This window comes from Benincasa hispida, chromosome 2 (assembly GCF_027475165.1).
Source record: "Benincasa hispida cultivar pf3 chromosome 2, pf3_genome.v1.1, whole genome shotgun sequence".
NCBI lineage: Eukaryota > Viridiplantae > Streptophyta > Magnoliopsida > Cucurbitales > Cucurbitaceae > Benincasa > Benincasa hispida.
In genome coordinates this window covers 67,360,529-67,383,123 of record NC_143479.1, presented here as the reverse complement: position 1 = coordinate 67,383,123, position 22,595 = coordinate 67,360,529, and the positions used below count along the sequence as shown (strand labels likewise).

The window sequence follows — 22,595 nt, the reverse complement described above, 5'->3', positions numbered from 1 at the left end:
CTTTTTTTTTAAGGTTATCAGCAACACTTCAGGTTTACTTCTTTTATTAGGTCTCAACTTCTTCGTTATGATCTTTCCAGTGGTTTATATAGGAGCTATAGCCGTTTCATTCATATTCATTGTTATGAGCACTTAAATTGTTTCAAGAAAATCAAACATTCTAAATTAAGTAGATGAAAATTTGATAAATGCATGTGAATATTCAAAGCTTATAGAACTTTCCAAATAAATTTGACTTTTAAATTACACAAATTCGAATCACTAACAAATCAAACCAAACATGATCAACGAGGCATAATTGACAATTGAGTCCCACCACTTATTTTTATACATTAAAAATCTTTGACGATTTTAAAGATAATGAAAAGTTGAAATTGACAAATTTCCTTTTGTTTACCAACAAAAACACATTCCATACATAATATTAAAATATGTTGGCCTCTTTGTCTCTCTTCTTTTTTTCTTTTTTCCCTTTAATTTACACTTGCTTTTTGTTGATCCATTTTATCCTATTGCGTTAAATATTAAATAAAGTATGGTAATGGTATTATTTTGATTTTTTTATTATTACATTTGAGATTAGTCGACTAAAATCCCTCGTCAAAAGTTAGTTTAGCTTAGCATAAGATTTCCTTCACAGTTGTGTTGTACCAAAAAACAGGAAAAAAAAAAGTAAAATTTGATCTTCAAGAAAAAAATAAAGACGATTTAGTAAAATCTAAACTTAGATGTTTTACTAAAAGAAAACTTGATGTTGAAATTCGGTCTTCACTCGTAGTTCTATATTTCATTATTATTATATTTTTTATATTTAAAGAATATCTAAATTAAAAATATCAATATTTTTTTAAATAAAAGATATCAATCAATTTAATCATAGCACTTCAATCTATTTCTTTTACAAAATAGCATGAGTAGTTAATGTTATAAACTATATGACCACAAATTTTCCTTATATATACACACATATATATATATATATAAAAAAGGTGGCACCTCATTATTTTTTCCTATTATTATAATTAATTATAAAAATTAATATTATTTTTTTTTAAAGAGTAAAAGAATATATATACTTGTAAGCAAAATAATAATAATAATATCCATATTATCTATTCCTCCTTGAGTTTTTCTTCTCTTTAAAAAAAATGCAATTTTATTGTATTGCCTAAGTTTTTAGGCCCCTGTTTCTTTTCAAGTAATGTAAAGATTATAACCTAGGGTGCTGATAGTTTGATTCGTTTGGTTGTATTTGATCTTAAAGCTCGCTTTTTTTAAAGAGATAAATTTATTAAAAAAAACACACAAAAAAAAAATACCAAACTAGATGGTTCGAATCGTTTTAGCATGTCTTCCTAAAATCCTTAATAATATAAACTACAACTCTTACCCTTAAATTAGGATGTGTATGATTCGATGGGATTTAGTTTTATTTGATCTCAAGTCTCAGCATTTTTGTATGTGTTTTTTTAGACTAGGTAGCAAAATAGCAAAATTGCATTCATGTCTATTATTTTTAAACTTTTTAATAGTTAGCAAAAAAAGTTGGCACAACCCAATTACTAAACTTAGAAAATTCCAAAAATTTCCTATGTCCATTATTAGTTAAACAAACGAATTTCACTTCCCACTAAAGCAAAATTAGTATAAAATGATGTAAGTTGAATATAAAGCTGGAAAAAGAAAAAGTAAATGGAGAAACATGATGGGAAAAAATAATTAAACCATGAAAAAAAATGATGGTGTATGGAAATAAAAATACGAAAGAAAATTGAGGAATGCAGCGAAGTACTTTATTTTATCAAAATATTATATGAAATTTGATTGTATATTGATTGAGTGTTGGTATATTTGAAATAATAGAAAATCCTTGAGGACCTCTATATATATAATTAGAAAATATTTAAGTGCAGTCTGGCTGGCTGCATCTATCTTGTATGTAATCAAGCTGTACCCCATATAAAATTGTCAAGTGTCAATTTCATTTTTCTTAAATATTTTTTCTTTCTAACTTTTTTTGTGTGATAAAGAAGTGGAGATTGTTGTACTTAATCATTGTTCTGTACATTTTTACGATGGGATATCATTGACCATTACAATAAATAGAATTAGAAAGATTAAAAATGATACGTGGAAATTAAATTAATATACAAATACTTTACACATTATAAATGGCAAGACTTTGATGGTTACATTTGTAGAACAAGTTAAAAAGAAAGCAACAAATATCAAACATGTTACATTTCAAATCCTACATCATCCAAAAGAAGGCTGAAAACTATGTTTAAAAATAGCTCGGAGAAAGTTACTTCCTTTACAAATTGCAATATTTTGTATAGATATAATTAGATTAGGTTTGGGCATCAACCTTAATAAATCCAACGTCTTGATTTATTAGTATTGTTTGCATCTCTCACTTCATAGTTCGTTGTCAATAGATGAAGTTGAAGCTAATTCTTCAAGTAGAAACAATGATTGATCTGCAATCGAGAATATTATTAGATGATATAATATTACATTTACCTTCACTTATCAACTTAAGTTTTTAGTTGATCAATCGGTTATTTGATATGGTATGATTAGAACAGGTCATCAAGAGGTTCTCTATTCAAACACTACTTATTAGCTTAAGTTTTTTTTTTTTTTAAGTCAATCCATGATTTAACAAATATATAATATTTTCTATATTGATGTAGTAAGAAATTTTATAGGAAGGAAGAACTATTAATTACAATATACCTTCAAAGTGAAGCATTGGCCACTCCCATTCTTGACCAAAGCCTAAGAGTGTTGTTTCTGAAAACTTATGGTGATCATTTAAATTCCTTTGTTGAATGCCTTCTATGTTTCCTTCAAATGGTTCATCACTTCCAACAAAATTTTGAATCTTTCAAGTAATATCAACACAAAATGAATGTGTATTTAGAGGAAGTCAAGAGAAATCACTTTGTATTATATCAATGCAAACTTATAAGCTTAATTACCTCAAAACTTGGATCAAAGTTGACAAGAGGGACACATTCCAAAGCATTATTGATCATCGCTTTCCATGTCTTGTTTGGGACTTTCTTGCCTAACAACTTAATTCAATGCATGAAAGAAAAAGAAAAAATTAGAAATATACCTAGCTATAGCTAAATCATCATTAGAAATGAAACTTATAAGGATGATAATTTGAATATTTTGTTTAATTTGGTTACCTTTTTCAAGTAGGGAGGACCTTTGTCATTATAAATTTTCAAGAAATCGTCAACAGTTTCAATGCCTTGAGAAGATAAGATATTATGGTAAACACCATTTTTGCTAATCCCTTCCAATCGCCATACTTTATCTTCCCTTGTTGGAGGGTGGTGCTTCTTATTCACTCAAGAAAGGAATATGCATTAGAGAAATAGAAATAGATCATAAGAGTAAGGGTGTCAAAAAAAAATCTGATATCGAGAAAAACTCCATCTAACACAATCCAATTCGTGTAGGTTGGATTGGGTCGATTCAAATAAATGAAAATTTGGTTCATAGATTCAACTAAAATAATATGGATAATTATGAATGTATTATTAATTTTAAAAATTATGTTTTTTTTTTTACTTCTAATACATCTATATATATACCTATATTTATTTTAATTTTACAATTAATTTAGATTATTTATTTTCCAACCACTATTAAAAATATAATATTTTAACAATATGGAAAGAAAATTTTCATAATATAAATTAAAATTGATTTGCTAATCTTAATTCAATATTTGAAAATAATTAAATAAATTCTTGTACATATTGACATTTTACTTTCAAAACAAAAATTTAAATAAGAAAAAGCTACCTTTTTAGATCCAAGTTTTTAAGAACAATGTGTTTGGTCTCTAAATTTTCAAAACATATCTTTTTAGTTCCTAAGTTCTTTATAATAGGTACATTCAGTCTTGGAGTTTTTAAAATTTGTTTTTCTAATTTAAAATAATGATAATAAATTATTGTAGAGACCTTTTAGATCTATTTTTAAAAAATTAAGGATTAAAAAGAAACAGTTTAAAAACTTAGGAACCAAATGCACCTATTTTAAAAGACTTGGAGACTAAAAATATATATTTTGAAAGCTCAATGACCAAATAATGCACAAAATTTTCAAAATTTGGAGACTAAAAAAGTAATTTTTCCCTTAAATAATAACCCAAATAACCCGAATCAACTCAATCCAAAGAATGTTTCATGGTTGAGTTCTTTATTTAATAATAGTTATTTAGGTTAAAGAAGCCTACACCAAACACAATTGTGTTCGATTTAAAAAGTATTTCGACTCAGTCCAACCCAACCTATAATCACCCATAATAAAGAGAGGAAAGAAAGAGAGGTTACCTTCCCCTCGATGATCCAATACTCTAAAGGGTTGAGATATAGCTTCTCCAATTCTTGGGTAATTCTCTAGGATTTTATCATCTTTAATTCTTACTCCTAATCGAAATTGCTTAGATCTCAACCAGCTCGAGTTGTCAGTGAAGCTCAAACTCTTGATGAACCCAACTCCATTTCTGAGATGAAGTTTCAAATCATTACCCACAATTAGTGGTCTTTTTCCATCCCTCTGAAACAAAATTCTCTGGTTGATGAACTTGGTCAGGTCTCCGTCGAGGACGACGACCTCAATTTGCGCCGTCGACAAAGGACCTATCGAGACAATGGCATTGGAGTTATTGACATCAATGAGTGCAACTTGTAATGCATCGCCGTTCTCCGCTTCTATGTCATTGTTGGTAAAAATGGTGGACGCAATTTGGTTGAGAAAACGTAACTCAAACTTAGTTTCAAACCCTTCAATCATTGAAGAAGATGGAAGGAAGTGATAGTGAGACTTAAACATGGTATTCATTTCCTCCCTAACCTGAAATTAAAAACTTATTAATTAGACCTAATTTGGTGATTAGTTTTTTATTTTTTGTTTTTAAAAATTAAATTTAGAAACACCCATTCCACCTCTAGTTTCTTTTGCTTTGTTTTCCATTTCTACAGTATTGTTTTTAAAAAGAAAGCTAAACTTTTTAAAATTAAGACTCTACTTGATAACCATTTCGACTATGGTTTTTGATTTTTTGATAATTAAGTCGATTTCCTCTTAATTTCTTATCATAATTTACCTCTTGTTTAGGGAAAAAAAAAGGTTAAAGTTCATAGCCAAATTTCAAAAACAAAAACAAGTTTTAAAAAACTACTTTTTTCAATTTTGAAAATCAGCTTACTTTTTTTAAAACATTAGCAAAAACTAGATAACAAAACAAGAAATTTAGAGGTAGAAGTAGTATTTATAGGCTTAATTTTCAAAAATAAAAAGTCAAATGATTGCGAAACGGAGTCTAAAAAAAGTAGTTTTTAAAATTTAGAATTTGACTAAGAATTTAACTCTTTTACTTAAGAAAGATGTGAGCCATGATAAGATATTGAGATGAAATAGTAATTTTGAAAAAATAAAAATAGAAAACAAAATGGTTAACAAATTAACGTTAATAAAATTTAGTTTGGATATCTTCAAACGTACATAAATAATAATTAAGTAAGCAAAAGAAAAGTACCACTCGACGAAAAAGAGCTTCCATTTGAGACCATAATTGAGGAGAGAAAAAGGTAGGTTGGATTGAAGATGATGATTCAGCTTTTTCAGAACTGAGAATTAAAACACTAATTAATTAACTTTAACAACAATAATACATCACAAAACCCATTTATGAAAAACACAAAATTAGGTCAAAGAAAGAAGAGAAAGATAGAGCAAACCTAGTTGAAAAAGAGTTGCATGTTCTTTTGGTTTTAGAGTAATTAATTTGAGAATCATCATCATCATCATCATCTTCCTCAACCATGCTTCTAAAATAATTTGGAGAGTATTGCCTCTTTTTGCCTGTCTCCATTAAGTTTAATCTCTTTTTCCTCTTCAAGTAAAATAAAGAAGGAAATTTTGTTTATGTTTGGATTTCATTGGAAGGGATATTTATAGGCTCATTAGTTAGGGATTTTTATTATTCTATATGGTTTTAATTTATCTCTTTTTCAAAGAAGATACTTGGAAAGTTCATCATATCTTTGTAGTTTATGAATTTAATTCAAAATGGTTGTTAGAGAAGTTGTGAGAGAATGAGAGATAGGGTAAAGTTTGATTATATAATTTCATTCACTTTTATAAATATATTAATTAATAAGAAGAACTCACTAATATATTAGATAAAAGTAAAAGTTACTTTTTGTTATTCTAGAGTTTTTCAACTTTTCATGGATAGGTGGTTATTAGAGTTATAATTTGACTTTTTTATTATTATTTTAATTATTGGCACGATAAATTTTAATTTTTTTTTTATTTTGACAACATGTACGGGTGTGGGAATCAAAACCACTAACTTCGTGATTAATAATATAGCATTATGACGTTAAGTTATACTCATTTTGACAACAAAATTTAAATTAAACAATACAAAATATTTTACATCTCGTCTATATTTAAACAAAAGAAAAAGATCGAGATGTTTGGTTGGAAATTTGAACTCTAGTTTATGTTTTGAAATTGATTGTTGTTGTTTTCACTTTTTTTTCATATTTTGAACTTTAAATTTTAAAATGAATTATTATATTAAAAACAAAGATTTTTAGAAATATAGTATTTCGTGTTATAATCTCAATTAATTTTTCTAAATTAAAATATGTATTATGTAATTTAGTATGAATTATATAATATGATTAGGTAATATTTATTCAAACAATTTCAACTAAAATGTTGTGTTACAGAATAAAAATAATAATAGTTTATATTCAAACTAAAATTTAGTAACTACAACAACTCACTAGTTTCATGACTTAAAAATGGAAAAAACTTGGATGTGGCCTCTATTGCATCCAATAAAATATTGTCATGTGGTAATTAATTTTTTAAACATGATAATTAATTTTTTTTTTTAAATTATTTAAAAATTATATTTTTGTTGTAAATGCTGCATCTAAACATTGCTCTTTATTAATATAACATCAAATACATATAAAACAATTGCTTTAAATTAGAATCAAATTCTTCAATCGAATTGACAAATACATGTCTAAAATACAATTCTATATACTTGATGTTTCTATGATTTTAAAATTTTCAATTTCATTTTCTTTATAGTTTAATCAATTCTTACCAATCATATCTGACATTAAAATATTAACAAAAAGAAAGAAGAGTAAGTCACATATTTTTCCAATGAAGTTTAGACCATCAATACATTTGGTTAATTTGCTTAGGTTGCAAAATCTTAGATGTTACAAATTTTATGATGACATGAACATGAAGCATCATGCAAATTTAAGGTTATTAAGAGTCGAAGAGATTGTCTTATAATTTTTATTAAGAGATCATCTTAGTAAAATTAATGACTAGCTGAATTACAAGTTTAGTTCATGACCTTTCATTTTGTATCTATTCGGTCACTAAACTTTAAAACGTGTCTAGGAGATTCTTAATTAAATTTTCAATTTGTTTCTAAGAGGTCTCTTGAAGTTAACAAATATACTAGATAAAAAAGATTTAACTAAGCCTCATATGAAATAAAATTCAATTTTAAATATATTAAATTAGTTAAAATTATAAAATGTTAAATAAGTCATAGTCGTATTAAAAATTGAAAGCTTAAGTCGAAGAACATGTTAGACACTTTTTAAAGTTGGGAGACTAAAAGTTTAAAGACTCATTAAATATTTTAAAAATTTATGATCTAAAAATGAGGGAATTATAATGTTGTAATTTAAATATAAAAAAGAAAAGCGAATTTGAGGGTGGCACGTGCGGTTGACCCAGTAGAACTGCCCCTAGAGGAAAAGGCTTACGAAGATTTTCATGGAAATTCCAACCCTTGCTAACGATGACGTGTTCACCAAAAATTTAAAATTAATATAATTTTGAAATGTTCATCCTTAAAATTAGTCAAACTGAGTGAACCAAAAACATATTTCAATATATACTACTCTAGTTCAAATCTCTATATTCTATTTATTACTTGAGCAAAAAAAAATCTCTCTTGATTTGAGTTGAAATCTTTTCTCATCTATAATCTTTTTATCTCAATATGCAATTTTTAAATTTAAGCTACGTTTATCTTAGTGAAAACGTAATAGATCAAAGGAAATAAGAAAAGCAAACCTCATTTGGTATTGTTTACTTGTGTTCTGTATTTGTATCGACACATGAGGCCCATATCCAAATATGTAATAAAGAAACGCAAATTGATTGACAAATTGAAAGCGCTTAATCTAATTGTATTTGAAAATTATGTCATATCGTTACTGTTACCGTTATAATTACCATTATTGTTACGGTTCCATGTGAAAAATTACCAATATTGATATCTTACTATTACCGTTATTGTTCATTATCGCTTGACCTTCAAAGGTAAAGGTAGAGGTAACGGTAACAGTAAATGTGACAAAATGCATAATTTTAAGTAAACACGATCAAAACCAATTTAATTATATTTGCAATTCAAGCTCATTACAATTGATTCATCAATGAAATTTCATTACAACTACACCAATTTTCATTATAGTTTGGTAACGTAGCCTTATTGTTGTTTCTTTTTAGTGAGAACAAATTTGAGATTGAGAAATGGCATCTTTGATCTTTAGGGTTATGGTTTAGGGATGGAGTTCTACAATTTTTAAGCTATGCTTGATTTGATCACAGTGACTAGTGAAAGTTTTAAAAAAATTAAGCTTAAATATGTAGTTTAACATAAATATATATATATATATATATATATATATATATATATATATAAACCAGCTCATATATAATTATCTTTTTTTCCTTGTAAAACCTATGCATAGTCACTTTAATTAAAATTGAAGAGGCTATGAAATCCAAAGCGGAAATCAATCGTTGGAATACTAACAGAAACAACAACATCCAAAGTGGCCACCACCACAAAAGAACCTTCTGAACCTTCTGTTGAGAATTACATAAAGTGAATCCTTAGAAGTTGAGAATTACAAGAGTGTGTGAGCTCTGTTGATTTTAGAAGAGGGAGAGAATTTTTCTAGATGAGAGGGCTTTTCTTCATGAGAATGGAAGACCATTTTTCATACACGACATTGTAGTTTTTGGGAGAAGAAGATCGCTCCTCTCCAACTTCCCACTCACAATAGTTATTGAGAGAAAATAGGGAGAGAGTTACTTTCATAACTCCTTCATTTAATTTAATTCAAAATTAAAATAAAATTTAATATACATATATGATAACTAACTTATCATATATTATACATTAAACTATATCTTATATCAATGATAATATATAACCTATAGTTTTTATATTGTATTAAATACAATATAACCCATAGTTAAAATTCTCTCGATAATATATGAAATTTAATATAAATCAAATTTATATTAAATATATGAATCCAATTCATATAATTAATATTTGAATCATATTTAAATATTTATATCCTCTCAAATAAACTTTATATTATAATTTATCAAATACATTATATTAATTATATCACATATACTTAATTTAAATTAATTATATCATATATAATTAGTCCCCCAATTAATTTGAACAATTCAAATTAATTTTCAATAATCCCCCTGCAAAGGGGACCTTATGGACATGTAAATTGAAGGTACATTAGTATTTGGATAATTAATTAAACTTCTTTAATTAAATTAACCGACTTCCATTAACTGTCAGTCACTCCATTAAAGACCAACAGCTACACTCTTTGCACTACAAATATATTTTTGTATCCATTGGATATAACTAGTCAATAACACGATGACCCTTCACAAATTGCTCGTAAGTGCAGTTGGATCAAAATTACAGTTTTACCTCTGTAGTTACATCTAACTCCTTAAGTATTACTGATTTCTCTAATGAACAATAAATCATAGTCAAACCCGTCTTAGGCCAAGAGAGAGTGTGGTGCCCCATTGTTCAACCTCGGAATCAGCTTTTAAGAGAGCAATTTATCTACTTACTCTGACATTAAGGAATGAGTGAATTCCGTCTTGTATAACTGTGTTCTCAACTCTCCAATCAGACAAATCTCCAAAATGGTGGGTATATTTAGTTGGCGAACTGGTCGCTCTCACCCATGCAAATCAAAGGACCGCCTTTATAAACGGAAGTTCACAACTCACTCGGGATTCAAGTCATGTCACCTATGGTCATCTTAGTGAAATGTAAGTCTCTACTATTAACAGTGTTATATAATGAGACTATTCATTGCATGCTCCGATCTTATACAAACCTTCTTGTATAGAACATCACCGCTCACATGTCTCTACGTGATGATCAAAATCAGATCATTTGTAGAACTTTACAACTACAAAGTGGACCGTATTCGTATTGTCACCATGATAAGATAAGCAGCCTTATTTATCTACTATAGACCGTTCAGATTATCACTTAAACACAATCTACCTGTATGTTGCTACATACATGTTTAAGCTACAGAAGATAACTTTGGATGTTTGTTCATTGGTTTTGTGGGTTAATGCTATTAAATGTCGAATAAAATACCTCAGATTTTATTAAATAAATAAATTGTTTGTACAATATAATCACAAACCCATGAGATTTAAAACATCAACGGCAACAAAAGCATGAAGTTTTTCAATATTATATTTGAATATAAAACATTGTTTTTTTTTAAAAAAAAATGATTTCTCATATAATGGATGATTTTTTTTTTAATCATGAATTTAACCTAACATCTTCAACCCACGATATTCCGTAATGATGAAAGTATTTTAAGCAAAAATCTACTCATAAATATGGAAAATCTCACCAAATTAATTACAACATGACCAATAAAGTTTGACTTAGAATTTTCCATAAATAATTTCCAAATTGAAGTTGACTTTGGTATAAAGAACCATAAAATATTAAAATGGTCCAAACACTCAACCTTTCTAGAACATACTTGAGAAAGACTTCTACATCATTTAATATTTTATATATAAGACTAAATTTCGAATCCCTTCGAGTAGACAGAATTTTTTATACTATGCAGCCTCAACTTTTTTGTTTCCTTTTTATAATTTATTTAATATTATTCATGGTTGAGTTAAATATATATTGATTTCATGTCAAAGGTAAAGATTTGATTTTCTACTTTGCTTGTAAAATAAAAGTAACACAAAAAGATTCTTAGATTAAGATCTCATTTGCTAAGATTCCATTTAACTATTTAAATTTTTTTTTTTTTTAATAAAGTCTATAAACATGGTTTTCACCTTCAAATTTATTCATTTGGTATCTACTTTTTACTAATGGTTTAAAAAACCAAGCAAAATTTGAAAACTAAAAAAGTAGGTTCCGTTTGGTAACTATTTGATTTTTTTAAAAAAAATTTAAGTCTATTTTATTCACATTTCTTACGATGATTTGTATATTCTCAAGTACAATGGTTGAATTCTTGGCCAAATGATGAAATTTGGAAGTAGAAGTAGTATTCATAGGTTTTTTTTAAAAAAAAAACAAAATGGTTATCAAATGAGATCATAACTTCTTTTTTTTTTTTTTAGAATTTGGCTAAGAATTCAACCATTATACTTAAAGAAAGATACAACTTATTATAAGAAACGAGGAGGAAATAAGCTTAATTTTCAAAAACCAAAAACAAAAAACAAAATGATACTAAACGAAGCCAAATTATTTAAATTTTTGTTTCTAATTTATTAAAGTTAAGCTTGGAAAGACTTCTTTTACGTGTAAATTTTTGTATTATATTATTATACCCTCCCACTAATGTTTAGTAACGAAATTAAATTTTGAAAACTAAAAAATCTATTTTTTAGACCATATTTTTTATTTTAGAATTTGATTAAGAGTTTAATTATATAATATAAAATTTATGAGAAAATAAACCCAAATTTTACCGCACAAAATCGAAAACAAAATTATTATCAAATGGATTAAAAGTTACTGCTGTTCAAAATCTCAATACATATCTAAGGTAAGTCTATAGAAAAAAAATAAATAAATAAGTAGAAGAAGAATAAAGTGATTCAAAGTGGGTCAACTCAACAAATTATAAAGAAAGAAAGAACAAAGGATACTTTATCTCAACATTAAATATATTATAAATGGTCAAATTATGCACCTTTATTACCTTTTGTAATTAATTTTTTATTTTGTTTCCATGTAGCCTTTCATTCTCAAGTCAAATATCTTTGGCATATATGTTTGTCATTTACATTTAATTAATGCACCATGATGAACTCATATATTTATTCTTAATAGATAATTCATCAAGAGTCTACGAGAAACTAAGAAGGTAAAGTAATTACGTATATAAAAGAGTGGAGCATTTTAAATTAAAGATTAAGGGGTAATATGAGCCTAAGTGTCTATTACACAATACTAATTCTAAATAATTAATAGAAATTATTTGTCAAATATAAGCTAAAAATAATTCCGACTACTTTTCAGTTTCAATTCTCATCAATTTATTACTGACTTGAGCCTGAGACCTAAGACAGTTGGTGTAATGCCCAATGTTCAATTTCTTTATTTTGTATGACACTCATATGATATTCCCTAAAAATATAAATTTACTAGTTGATCCAATTTTCGATATCAACAATTAGTACAAAACAATTGTTCTATTTTTATTTAACAATAATAAATTTTATATTTACATTTTATTTGTTACTAAAATAATATTAAGAAAAAATTTGAAATTAATTTATATATTAAAAATGAATTATGATCTTATAAATTTAAAGGGAAAATGTTATGAATATTCAAATTAATATATAATACTCTTAAGTAGATGCTTCATTAGCTTCCATAATTCTCCTGAAACAAAAAAGTTAGATAAAAATTGAAAATTGTTGAGAGTGGGATTTGAACCCACGCCCTTTCGGACCAGAACCTTAATCTGGCGCCTTAGACCAACTCGGCCATCTCAACGTTGACCCAAAGTTTTTATGTCAAAATTTATATAATTAAAATTATTAGCAAAATATTATTTTATAGCGTTAGATTATTATTATTATTTTAAAACATAGAACTAAATTATTAGAGTAGGAAATTTTGTGAACTGTAAATATCCTTAGAATTAAACATAAACTAAATTATTAGAGTATATTGGAGGTGAGTTCATTTTTATAAAAATAAACTAAATTACCTTTTCTTGTTTTTCTCTGTCTAAGTGGTGGTTACAAGCATTTTTGTGTTATTTTGCCTAATTTTCCCATTTATTTACTAATCTTAACTTCTGAAATTTCTTTCTTTTTGCACTATACATAATATTTGAGGGGGCAGAAAGAGGACAATTGTGTCAAATTGACAGACTATTTAAACTTGTCATTTTTCTATAAATTTCTTTCATCTATTGAGTTCTTCTAACATGGTACGGAATAACTTTCTAAAATACCACAATTTTTTTTAGTTCAATAATGGGTTTGATTAAAGATTGAAACTTCCGATATTTTAGTTCATAATATAATACTTAACTAGTTGGGTAATGTTCAAATTGACAAAAAAACGTTTTTGCATGTTCACTAATGCCAATAAATCATGTTTGTATATTATTTAGGGTCCATTTGATAATCATTTCGTTTTTTTTTAAAAAAAAAAAAAAAAATTGAGCCTATAGACACTACTTTTACTCCCAAATTTTTTTTCTTTGTTATCTACTTTTTACCAATGGTTTAAAAATTTTAGTCAAATTTTGAGAACTAAAAGAAGTAACTTTTAAAAAGTTGTTTTTGTTTTTGGAATTTAGCTAAGAATTCAATCATTGTACTTACTACAGATGCAAATCTTGGTAAGAAATGTGGACGGAATATGTTTAATTTTCAAAAACAAAAACAAAAAACCAAATGGTTATCAAACGAGTCTTAATTAACTAATCTATTAAAAGTATATAAGTTGTCATGATAAATATTATAAACCAAATATAAACATAATTTGTCTCCATAAAATTTTGATATCATTTTAATGTCCAACAAAAAAAAACAGTAATCTTTCACCTATTTATCGAGGACCACACACAAGAGCTAAGAGAAAGAGACTTGTGCTCGCAACCTTGTAGCCGTAGCTGTGGGTGACACCACATACCTCGTGATTACTAGCACACTTAAATGCCAATTAAGCTATGCTTCTTTTGGCTTAAGCAAATGTATTTCATCATTTTAATGATTGAAGAATTTATCAAACTTTTGTTGGAATAAATGGTAGTGATCTTTCGTGTAGAGTTTTATTTCATGAATTAATATATCTTTTTTAAAACAACCAACTTGAAGAAAAGACACGACTATTCGAATGACTACAAATAGTTTATAATTGTGCACCTTCTTCAAATTGTTTTTAAGAACTTTTTTATAATCACTTTTCTCCCATTAAAACTTTATTCCTTTTTATAAAATCGTTGAAGTTCAATTTATGTTCACAAAATATAGTTTGTTGGAACTTGTAGACGAGGTGTTGTTTCCATAAGAAAGTTAATTTGTTTTATTCTAGAAACAATTACTCAAGAAATTCAGGCATAGAATGTGAGTAAAATTGTCTTAAGGAGACAACGTGAAGTTGTTGGAGTTCAAATTCCCTTACGTTTTATAAGGTTATGTATTTTCTCATAAAAACTTAACAATCTCAAAATAATTTTCTTCGAATCTTGTTTTATATTAATTTTGGTGTTTTGTTTTGTAATTATTTATAGCTTATACATGGCTTTGAAAGGATGTTGTTTTGTACGTTAATAAAATTGAGTAATTTTGTGATTTTAAAGGATATTGAGATTATTGAATTTTTTTCTTTACTTTTGGAATTGAATCTTGTTACAACCAGAGGAATTGATTCTCCCCCCTCTTTTATGGTTTTATTTTTATTATATTTGATCATGTGATTGCACTTATCAATTTTATCTTAGTTATTTTCATTTTTTTAAAAAAAACATTTTTAAAGAGAAAATAGAACTTGATTCTACGTTTACTAGAAAAGAAAAGTTTTTCTTCTTTTGAATTGATTGTGTTTTGCAAGTGGAATTTTGTTTTTGTGGTTTCTTACACAAAATATATGTATGTGTATATATATCCAATGTTTGTTGATTTGTGTTATTATGGAGATGGTGAGATCTATGTTTGATTATTTTATGATTTTTTGCTATAGATTATTGTGGTAGTAGTGGATCTAAATTTTGGCATGAGTTCACCACTTGACAAATGTGCAGTAGATTTTTATTTTATGTTTTCCACTAATTTTGTACTTTTACAATATATGTATGACAATGATGATTTAAACTATGAGTATTGCACAATTTATATGTTTTTTTTTCATTGGCTTATATTGGTATATTTTAATATCAAACATAATGTTCTAATGTCGTTATGTTTCAAACCTAATGAATATTGTCTCAAATTTTATTTCATGAGAATTTGTTCCGCAAAGTTATTTACTTTGGTTTATAAATATTTCGTGATCAGTTTCACGTAAATGTCATTGACAATACCAAATTGTTTTACCACATAGTATTGGTGGAAGTTATGGAGAAATATATGAGAAATTCAATAGTAATGATTTCAATTGGTAACAAGAAGAAATACTATTCTTTGAATTTCGTAAGATTTTAAATGAATATGTTATTGTAATGTCAAAGGAGAAATAAACAAAGAAAAGTTGCTTACGCTTGAGGTATAGAAACATGCAATATAATTTATGCAAAAGTTATATTTTGAACGGATTCGATAACACACTATTAATGTGTATAGGATAGAAAAAATTCTCATTTATAAAATGATGAATTCTAATACCGTGATAAGACTTATCCGGTAAATATGTTTTGCCGCTTGAACACCAATTATGTTTTGTACATAATTTTATGTATGGAAACATACGAAATTCCTTGTGAATTATGGAAATATTGAAACCTTATTAAATTCTTGTGTTATAGTGGGGTATTTGGAAAAACTGATTATTCCCATTTGGGGAAAATGATTATTCCCAATAGGTAATCTAAGTTTGAGAATATTTGATAACAATATAAAAAGGGTTGGGATATGTTTGATTTGGCTACAAAATTTTGTATGGTATTTCTAAAGTGTGATGCTACAAAATTTTTGTACAGTATTCCTGAAGTATGAATATAACCTATACCTTAAGTGAATAATAATAAGTCTTGACACATATGATGAAGACATAATATAATTAGACAACTACTTTCTAGTAGAATTATCACAATTGGCTTTGTAAGATCAAAAAATAATATTGTGGATCTGCTTGGAAATGACCTAACTAGAAAGTTGGTTGAAAGTTCATAAAGGAGAATGAGATTAAAGTTTTTAATTTTAAAAAGTTAACCAGAGAGACAACCCGACCTAGTTGACTTGAGATCCCAAGATCTAAGTTCAACGAACAAACCAACCTTTAGATAACTTAGTGACCATTGCATTGAATGTTTTTTTCTTACCCATTCTAAGGATGATGATACAGTGCAAGTGTCATTTTAGGGTAAGCATTGTGTTGGGAATGTCCTAGAACTTGCAATTCGTATTAAACATTCTATTTATCAATAATAATAAATTGTTGATTTTGCATTCTATTATGAAAATCCAATAAACATATCCATGGCTATAGTCTGAATACTGTAACTTTATGTAGTAACATAAACAGGATCAAGTTAACAGTATATAGCCTAAATGGTCTAATAAGTATATGGATGAAATTGGGTATCTCATCCTGTTAACACTATTGGATGAGGCTCACTTTGTAGTTGTTATAAGAAGTTGTAAAGTGCTACAAGCGATGTGATCCACACATTGTTCATGTTGAGACATGTGAGTAGGGGCATCCTATGCAATGAGTTTGCATATAGACTGGACCACAAAAAATAGTCACTTTTCTTTATAACAATCATTTACTGTTAAAACTGACTATTTCATTTTTTACATAACCTAGGTTAACTCGATCTTAATCCTGAGCTAGCTATGAACTCTTGTTTATTTGAGATTATCCTTTGATCTGTAAACGGTGAGAGTAGTCCAATGGCACTGCTCAATAAACCTCCCATTTTAGGGATAAGATCGGATGAATAGCTCGGGACATAGTTTTGCAAGATGGAATTCGCTTCTACTCGATTTAGGGTTAACAAATAGGTTGTTCTCTTAAGTACTGATTCCAGGTCTTGAACAATCAAGGTCCCACCTTCTCATGATAGAGAAAGAATTTGATTCATAGGTGTTATGAATCAAAATTATTCATTAGAGAGTCAGTGGGAACTTAAGGAACAAGATGTATTCACAGAGGTAGTTATCTTGACCTAGTTGTGATTATGAACAACCTATGAAGGATCGACTTACTGATAATGGTTATATTAAGTGGACATAATATATCTACACTGAGGGGAGTTCAACTATGGGTTGTAATGGAGTGACCCATTAGTTAATGAATAGGAGTTAGGTCGGTCTAATGAGTTTAACCAATTAATCTCAGATCATTGGAGCCCATGATCTATAGGTCTACGAGGTCCCTCTACTAGCTCGTAAATGGATAAGCTTTAGAGTAGCTTGATAAGTTAATTTGAAATGTTCAAATTAGAATTAAATGGAATAAGATAATTTATATTTAAATATGATTTAAAAATATGAAGATGGATTTGTATAAAAATTAATTTAATATTTGATATTAAATTAATAAGAATTATTTAAATAATTATTTATTAATTTTATTAGAAAATTAATAATGTTTTCAGTTTTAAAATCAAAATTGGATTTTGAAATCTTATTTTATTTTTAGAAAATTGAAAAGTTGAAAATCATGAACAAACGGAAAATCAGTTTTTTCCATTACCATCTTCTACATGCTCACACAAATACCATTACCTTTCTCTTCATTTACTCCAAGCATGAGCTGCAACCTATGTATCATTCTTCTTTGCACGTTCACCTACAATAAATAAAGAAGATTAGAGTGATGCATTCTATAGAAATTTTATAGAAAATTTTGGCTGAAAGAAAGGTTCTTCAAGCAGTGTGGTGCTGTGAGCTTCTCCTTGTTTATTCATTACTTCAAGCTGTTCTTGAGTCCCACAACTCGTTCTAAAACTCCAAGAGGATAATGGGGAAGATCTTGAGGTGGTTCACGGTAATCTTTCGAGGAGATAACTACTGTTCATCAAGATCTTGAAGAGTTCTACAAAGGTATGACTACAAACCCTCTTTTATTAGATGAGCATGCTTTAGTTTCTGCCAAAATTAGTGAATTTGAATGCTTATTGATCCTTGTTGTTTTCGTTGCATGTTGATACACTCTTACACATTGTACTTTTAATGATTTTTATAAGTTTTTGAATAATTATTTATGAAAAAATTATATACGATGTTTTTTATAGGAATCACCTATATGGGTGTGAAGGGGTCGCTTCTATGAGAATCTCAAGGCAAATTCACTAAAACACTCATGAGACCAATGTTGGGATTGGTGTTCTAATTCTCCTGGGGTTTCGCTGTTTTGTAAAGATACACATTGTTCAATGAATAAAATAAGTGTTATTTAATTCTAGCATTTAAAAACTCATATCCAATAAATAAAGCTCCTTGGTTATCTTATGTGAATTAAGCATGTATATGTGATACACAAATGGATCATGCCTTAAGTGATAACCTAAATCCGTCTAGTATAAGGATTAAGCTGTGATACCTGATCCTGGTGATACTATGGATACAGCTCGCTTTGTAGAGGTTTGCAAGTATTGTAAACTACTACAGATGGTAGATCCTGACCATTCATGTGGAGATGTGGAGCGGGGGTATCCTATACAAAGAATTTGTATAAGACCTGGACCACGAGATGACTAGACTCTGTATATAATGTCGTCGATACTAGAGACTTGCATCTCACCTAAACGACCATAGGTGACACGGCCTCAATCCTGAGTGTTTTGTGAACTCCTGCCTTTGAAGGCAGTCCTTTGATTAGTATGGATGAGAGTGGCCAGATTGCCAACTCAATATGCTTACCTTTTTGGAGACTTATCTAATCTGGGAGCTGGGAACTCAATCCACAAGATGGAATTCACTCCTTTCCCGAAGTAGGGATAAGTAGAGAGATTGCTCCTTAAGGGCTGATTTCGGGGCTTGAACATAATGGCCACAACTTCTCTTTGGAAGAGAAGACTCAGTCATAGTAGGACTATGACTTATGTTCATTAGAGGGATCAGTGGTATTTAAGGAGAAAGTTGTAACTACAGGGGCATAACGGTTATTGGCCTAGCTGTACTTACAAGCGATCTGTGAAGGGTTGTCGCGCTGCTGATTGGTTAAGATGGACACATAATATATCTATGGTAAGGAGAGTTCAACTATCGGTCTTTAGTGGAGTGCATGGCCGTTAAAGGATGGTGGATCCCGTGACTAAAGAGTTTAGTCAGTTATTCACATATCGTTGGAGCTTCGGAGCTACAGGTCCATGAGGTCCCCTTGGTAGCTTGGATTCTGTTGAGGATCAGTTCTTGGTGTTGATTTGAAATGTTCAAATTGACAAGAGGTATTTTGATTATATATGATATAATCGATATGATGTATAAGATACATCTAGTGGAGGATTGATGTAAAAAAGATTTACATTAAGTACCATAAAATAGAAAAAGAACTATGGTTTATATATTTCATGAGATGGAATTTTAAAACTATAGGTTATAAATATAGTATGATAAGTTGGTTATCATTTATGTTTATAATAATATTAATTATTGGATAATTAATTCTTTTTCTTTTAAATAACCAAAGTAGTGGGTGGTTATTGGATCATGGTAACCGTGAGTTTAAAAGGAAAGCGATTTCCTATTTTGAAAAGAAGTTTTTACAAAAGTTTGAAAAGGGTTTTTGAGTTTTCTCTCCGCGAAAAAGAAACTCACAAAGTCATCAAGTAAATTTGGATTTACTAAACTACGGTTGGACGAGTTAAACGATCGTGCAGTATTTACTAAATGATCGCATAGTTTTGCTAGACAATCGCTGGCCCAAGGTAAATAATCGTGTAGTGTCTGTAGACGACAGACCGAGCTAAATGATAGAGCTAAACGATCGCATAGATTTTGCTAGATGATTGTATAACTTTATCTAAATGATTGGGCATCGACCTATACGATAGGTTTCAACCATCTCCCACTTGCCCAGTCGTGTACGCGATCGTTGTTTTCTCCATTCGTCTGCCTCATACCAAGTCCGAACAGACTCCACCCTCTGGATTCTCATACCGAGAATACCAAAGTCTCCTTATTGGTGGTGTCAGACTTAACTCGACACCGTCGAGGTTTTCTAAAGGCTGTTCGTGGTGCTGTAGAGGTCATTCGTATTACGGAGGAGTTCGTGATCGAGGAGATCGTTGAGGACGAGCACGAAGTATTCGTGTTGTGTTCGTGCGGTGTTGCGGTTGTGTAGATCGAGTATTCGTGGTCGTTGTTGTTCGAGCGGTCGCGCAACGGACCGTGGAAACTCTGCTACCATTGTTTATACAATTTTTCCTTTGTGCTTTTAAAACTTTCATGCTGTAATTTTTGCATTGTAATTGTATACCGTTTGTATTCAAGTCGACTGTAAATATATGTTCGTTCATGATTGTAATTTGAAATAGTCTTGTTCCACTGCTCATGGAAATCATCGCTTCCGATTTCCTTCAACCAAACGGTGTTCAAGGCCAAAATGAACACAATTATGAGAACAAATTTTGTTATAATAAGAAACTGTGTGACTTCAATTGTCTTAGTTTACTCTAGAACGACTGATAGTTTAAGACATCAAGTCTACTGATTAGCTAAGTAAACTCGACTGGTATAAAATATAGTTCGTTGGATCTTGTGGACGAGGTGCTTCTCCCATAAAAAAGTTAATTTGTTCTATCCTGTAAGACAATTACCCAAGAAACTCAGGCACTAGAGTGACTGAAATTGTTTTAAGGAGAAAACGTGAAGTCGTTGGGCTCAGATTCTCTAAGTTTAAAAGGTTATGTATTTTCTCATATTTTTTTGTGGAATTATTCATATAACAAACTTAAAGATTATTTATGAGGTTTTATCCAATCATAGAGACTAAATGCTAACTTTTAAAATCATAGAGATTAAATGTTAACTTCTTTCAAATTATATAGACTAAATTTACGATTTAACCTAATTTTTATGCATGACAAAATTCAAGTATAACTCCTATAAAACAAATCGGCTGAAGAAGAGAGGTGATAGAGAAATACTCTCTATTTCATGTTTAAATTAATTTTAATTGCTCTATTTATTTTATTTATTTATGAACTAATATGATTGTTTTAATGGATTGAAATATACCTTTTTTTATTATTAAATTTAATAATTGAATGATTTTTTTCATGAGGAAAAATTCTATTAAACAAACTCACTATTCAATATTAATTATCTTACACATTCAAATACATATATATTTACATATTAGATTCTAAATTCTCAAATACTTAATTTTCATACTCACCATAAACAATCATAATCCAAATGAACTATAAAAGACCAAAATGAAACTTTTTAAACCATCAAAACCAAATTCATGAAAGATTAGGAGTTGACAATTTTTAAAATCCATATTAAAAATATTATTTATGAAACTCATCATTGTAATATTGTAGTTTTTAGACTTCTTGTGATTCTTTCTTGAAGAGATGATTTAAGTGAGAAAAATATTTATAATGTCATTTAATGAAGTAACACATATGAAAAAGATGGTCTCTATAATCTATTCTTAGGAATTAAAACTTAGAATATCATAATAGTAAATTTCATGAATATTTTAATAAAAAATTGGAGAAAATATCTGTATGATCCTTAAGTTTTTTTTAGTCTAATTTTTATTTGATCCATAAATTTTAAAATGTTATACTTTTATCTCGATTTTGAATATAATTTTCTTTTGGTTCTTAGGTTTCAAAATATAACATTTTTACTCTTGAATTTTGCATTTGATTTTTGTTTGTTCTTTGAATTTTAATATTTTATATTTTTACTCTCAGATTTTTACTAATCAATAATCAATATAAAGAAGGAGTATTTAATGAAAAATAAGGAGTAAAAATATAAATCTCTAAATTTAAAAGACAATTGTAAATGATTAAAAAAATGTAAATAAAATTCAAAACTTAAAACTTAAAAAGGCAAAAATGTAATATTTTGTGATTTGTAACCAAAACTCAAAAAATTAATATCATATTTATTTGAAGGGAAAAGTAATCTATTAATGGTAATTTAAAAAGTGTATTTCATTTGCTTACGTTTTATGTTGTTTTCCAATGTTTCATAATCATATTTGAAATGTGAGGTTCATTGTCAAATTCGTGATAATTCGATTACATTTAAAAATTACATGAGACACATTGACTCTCTCCTCATATTTAGAACGATTTTTCAATTTTTATCTCCAAATACGTTACTATAACTGTTATTGTTAGAATAATGATGATAAGAAGATATTGCAACATAAACAATTTCAATCATAATAAAATTATATTGGTAAAATAGGTAAGTAAATGTAATAAAAAATAATCTAATTATGTTTCCAAATTGGTTTGATTAATTGATCGAATCTATTAATTATTCATGAAATGTTATTCCGATTACAC

At 28.1% G+C, this 22,595-nt stretch overlaps 1 protein-coding gene and 1 non-coding gene across 2 annotated transcripts; both read right to left on the bottom strand.

The window, feature by feature from the left end:
• Window positions 1-2,138: 2,138 nt before the first annotated feature.
• On the bottom strand, window positions 2,139-5,902 carry LOC120072180 (calmodulin-binding protein 60 B-like). Its single transcript, XM_090311139.1, has 7 exons — window positions 5,769-5,902; window positions 5,567-5,657; window positions 4,359-4,881; window positions 3,201-3,364; window positions 2,985-3,080; window positions 2,740-2,887; window positions 2,139-2,480 (listed from the first exon to the last, which is right to left on the bottom strand). The coding sequence occupies exons 1-7, from the start codon at window positions 5,900-5,902 to the stop codon at window positions 2,419-2,421; spliced, it is 1,218 nt and encodes a 405-aa protein (XP_090167265.1). The 3' UTR covers window positions 2,139-2,418.
• Window positions 5,903-12,850: 6,948 nt separating this feature from the next.
• Window positions 12,851-12,931, bottom strand: TRNAL-AAG (transfer RNA leucine (anticodon AAG)). Its single transcript has one exon. It is a non-coding gene; the product is annotated as a tRNA-Leu (tRNA).
• Between the last annotated feature and the right edge of the window lie 9,664 nt (window positions 12,932-22,595).

Coding starts and splice junctions, on each gene's coding strand:
- LOC120072180 (XM_090311139.1), bottom strand. CDS start 5,902: ATGGAGACAGGCAAAAAGAGGCAATACTCTCCAAATTATTTTAGAAGC. Junction 3,081..3,200: donor GTCCTCCCTACTTGAAAAAG/GTAACCAAATTA, acceptor CATTGAATTAAG/TTGTTAGGCAAGAAAGTCCC. Junction 2,481..2,739: donor GCCAATGCTTCACTTTGAAG/GTATATTGTAAT, acceptor TCTCGATTGCAG/ATCAATCATTGTTTCTACTT.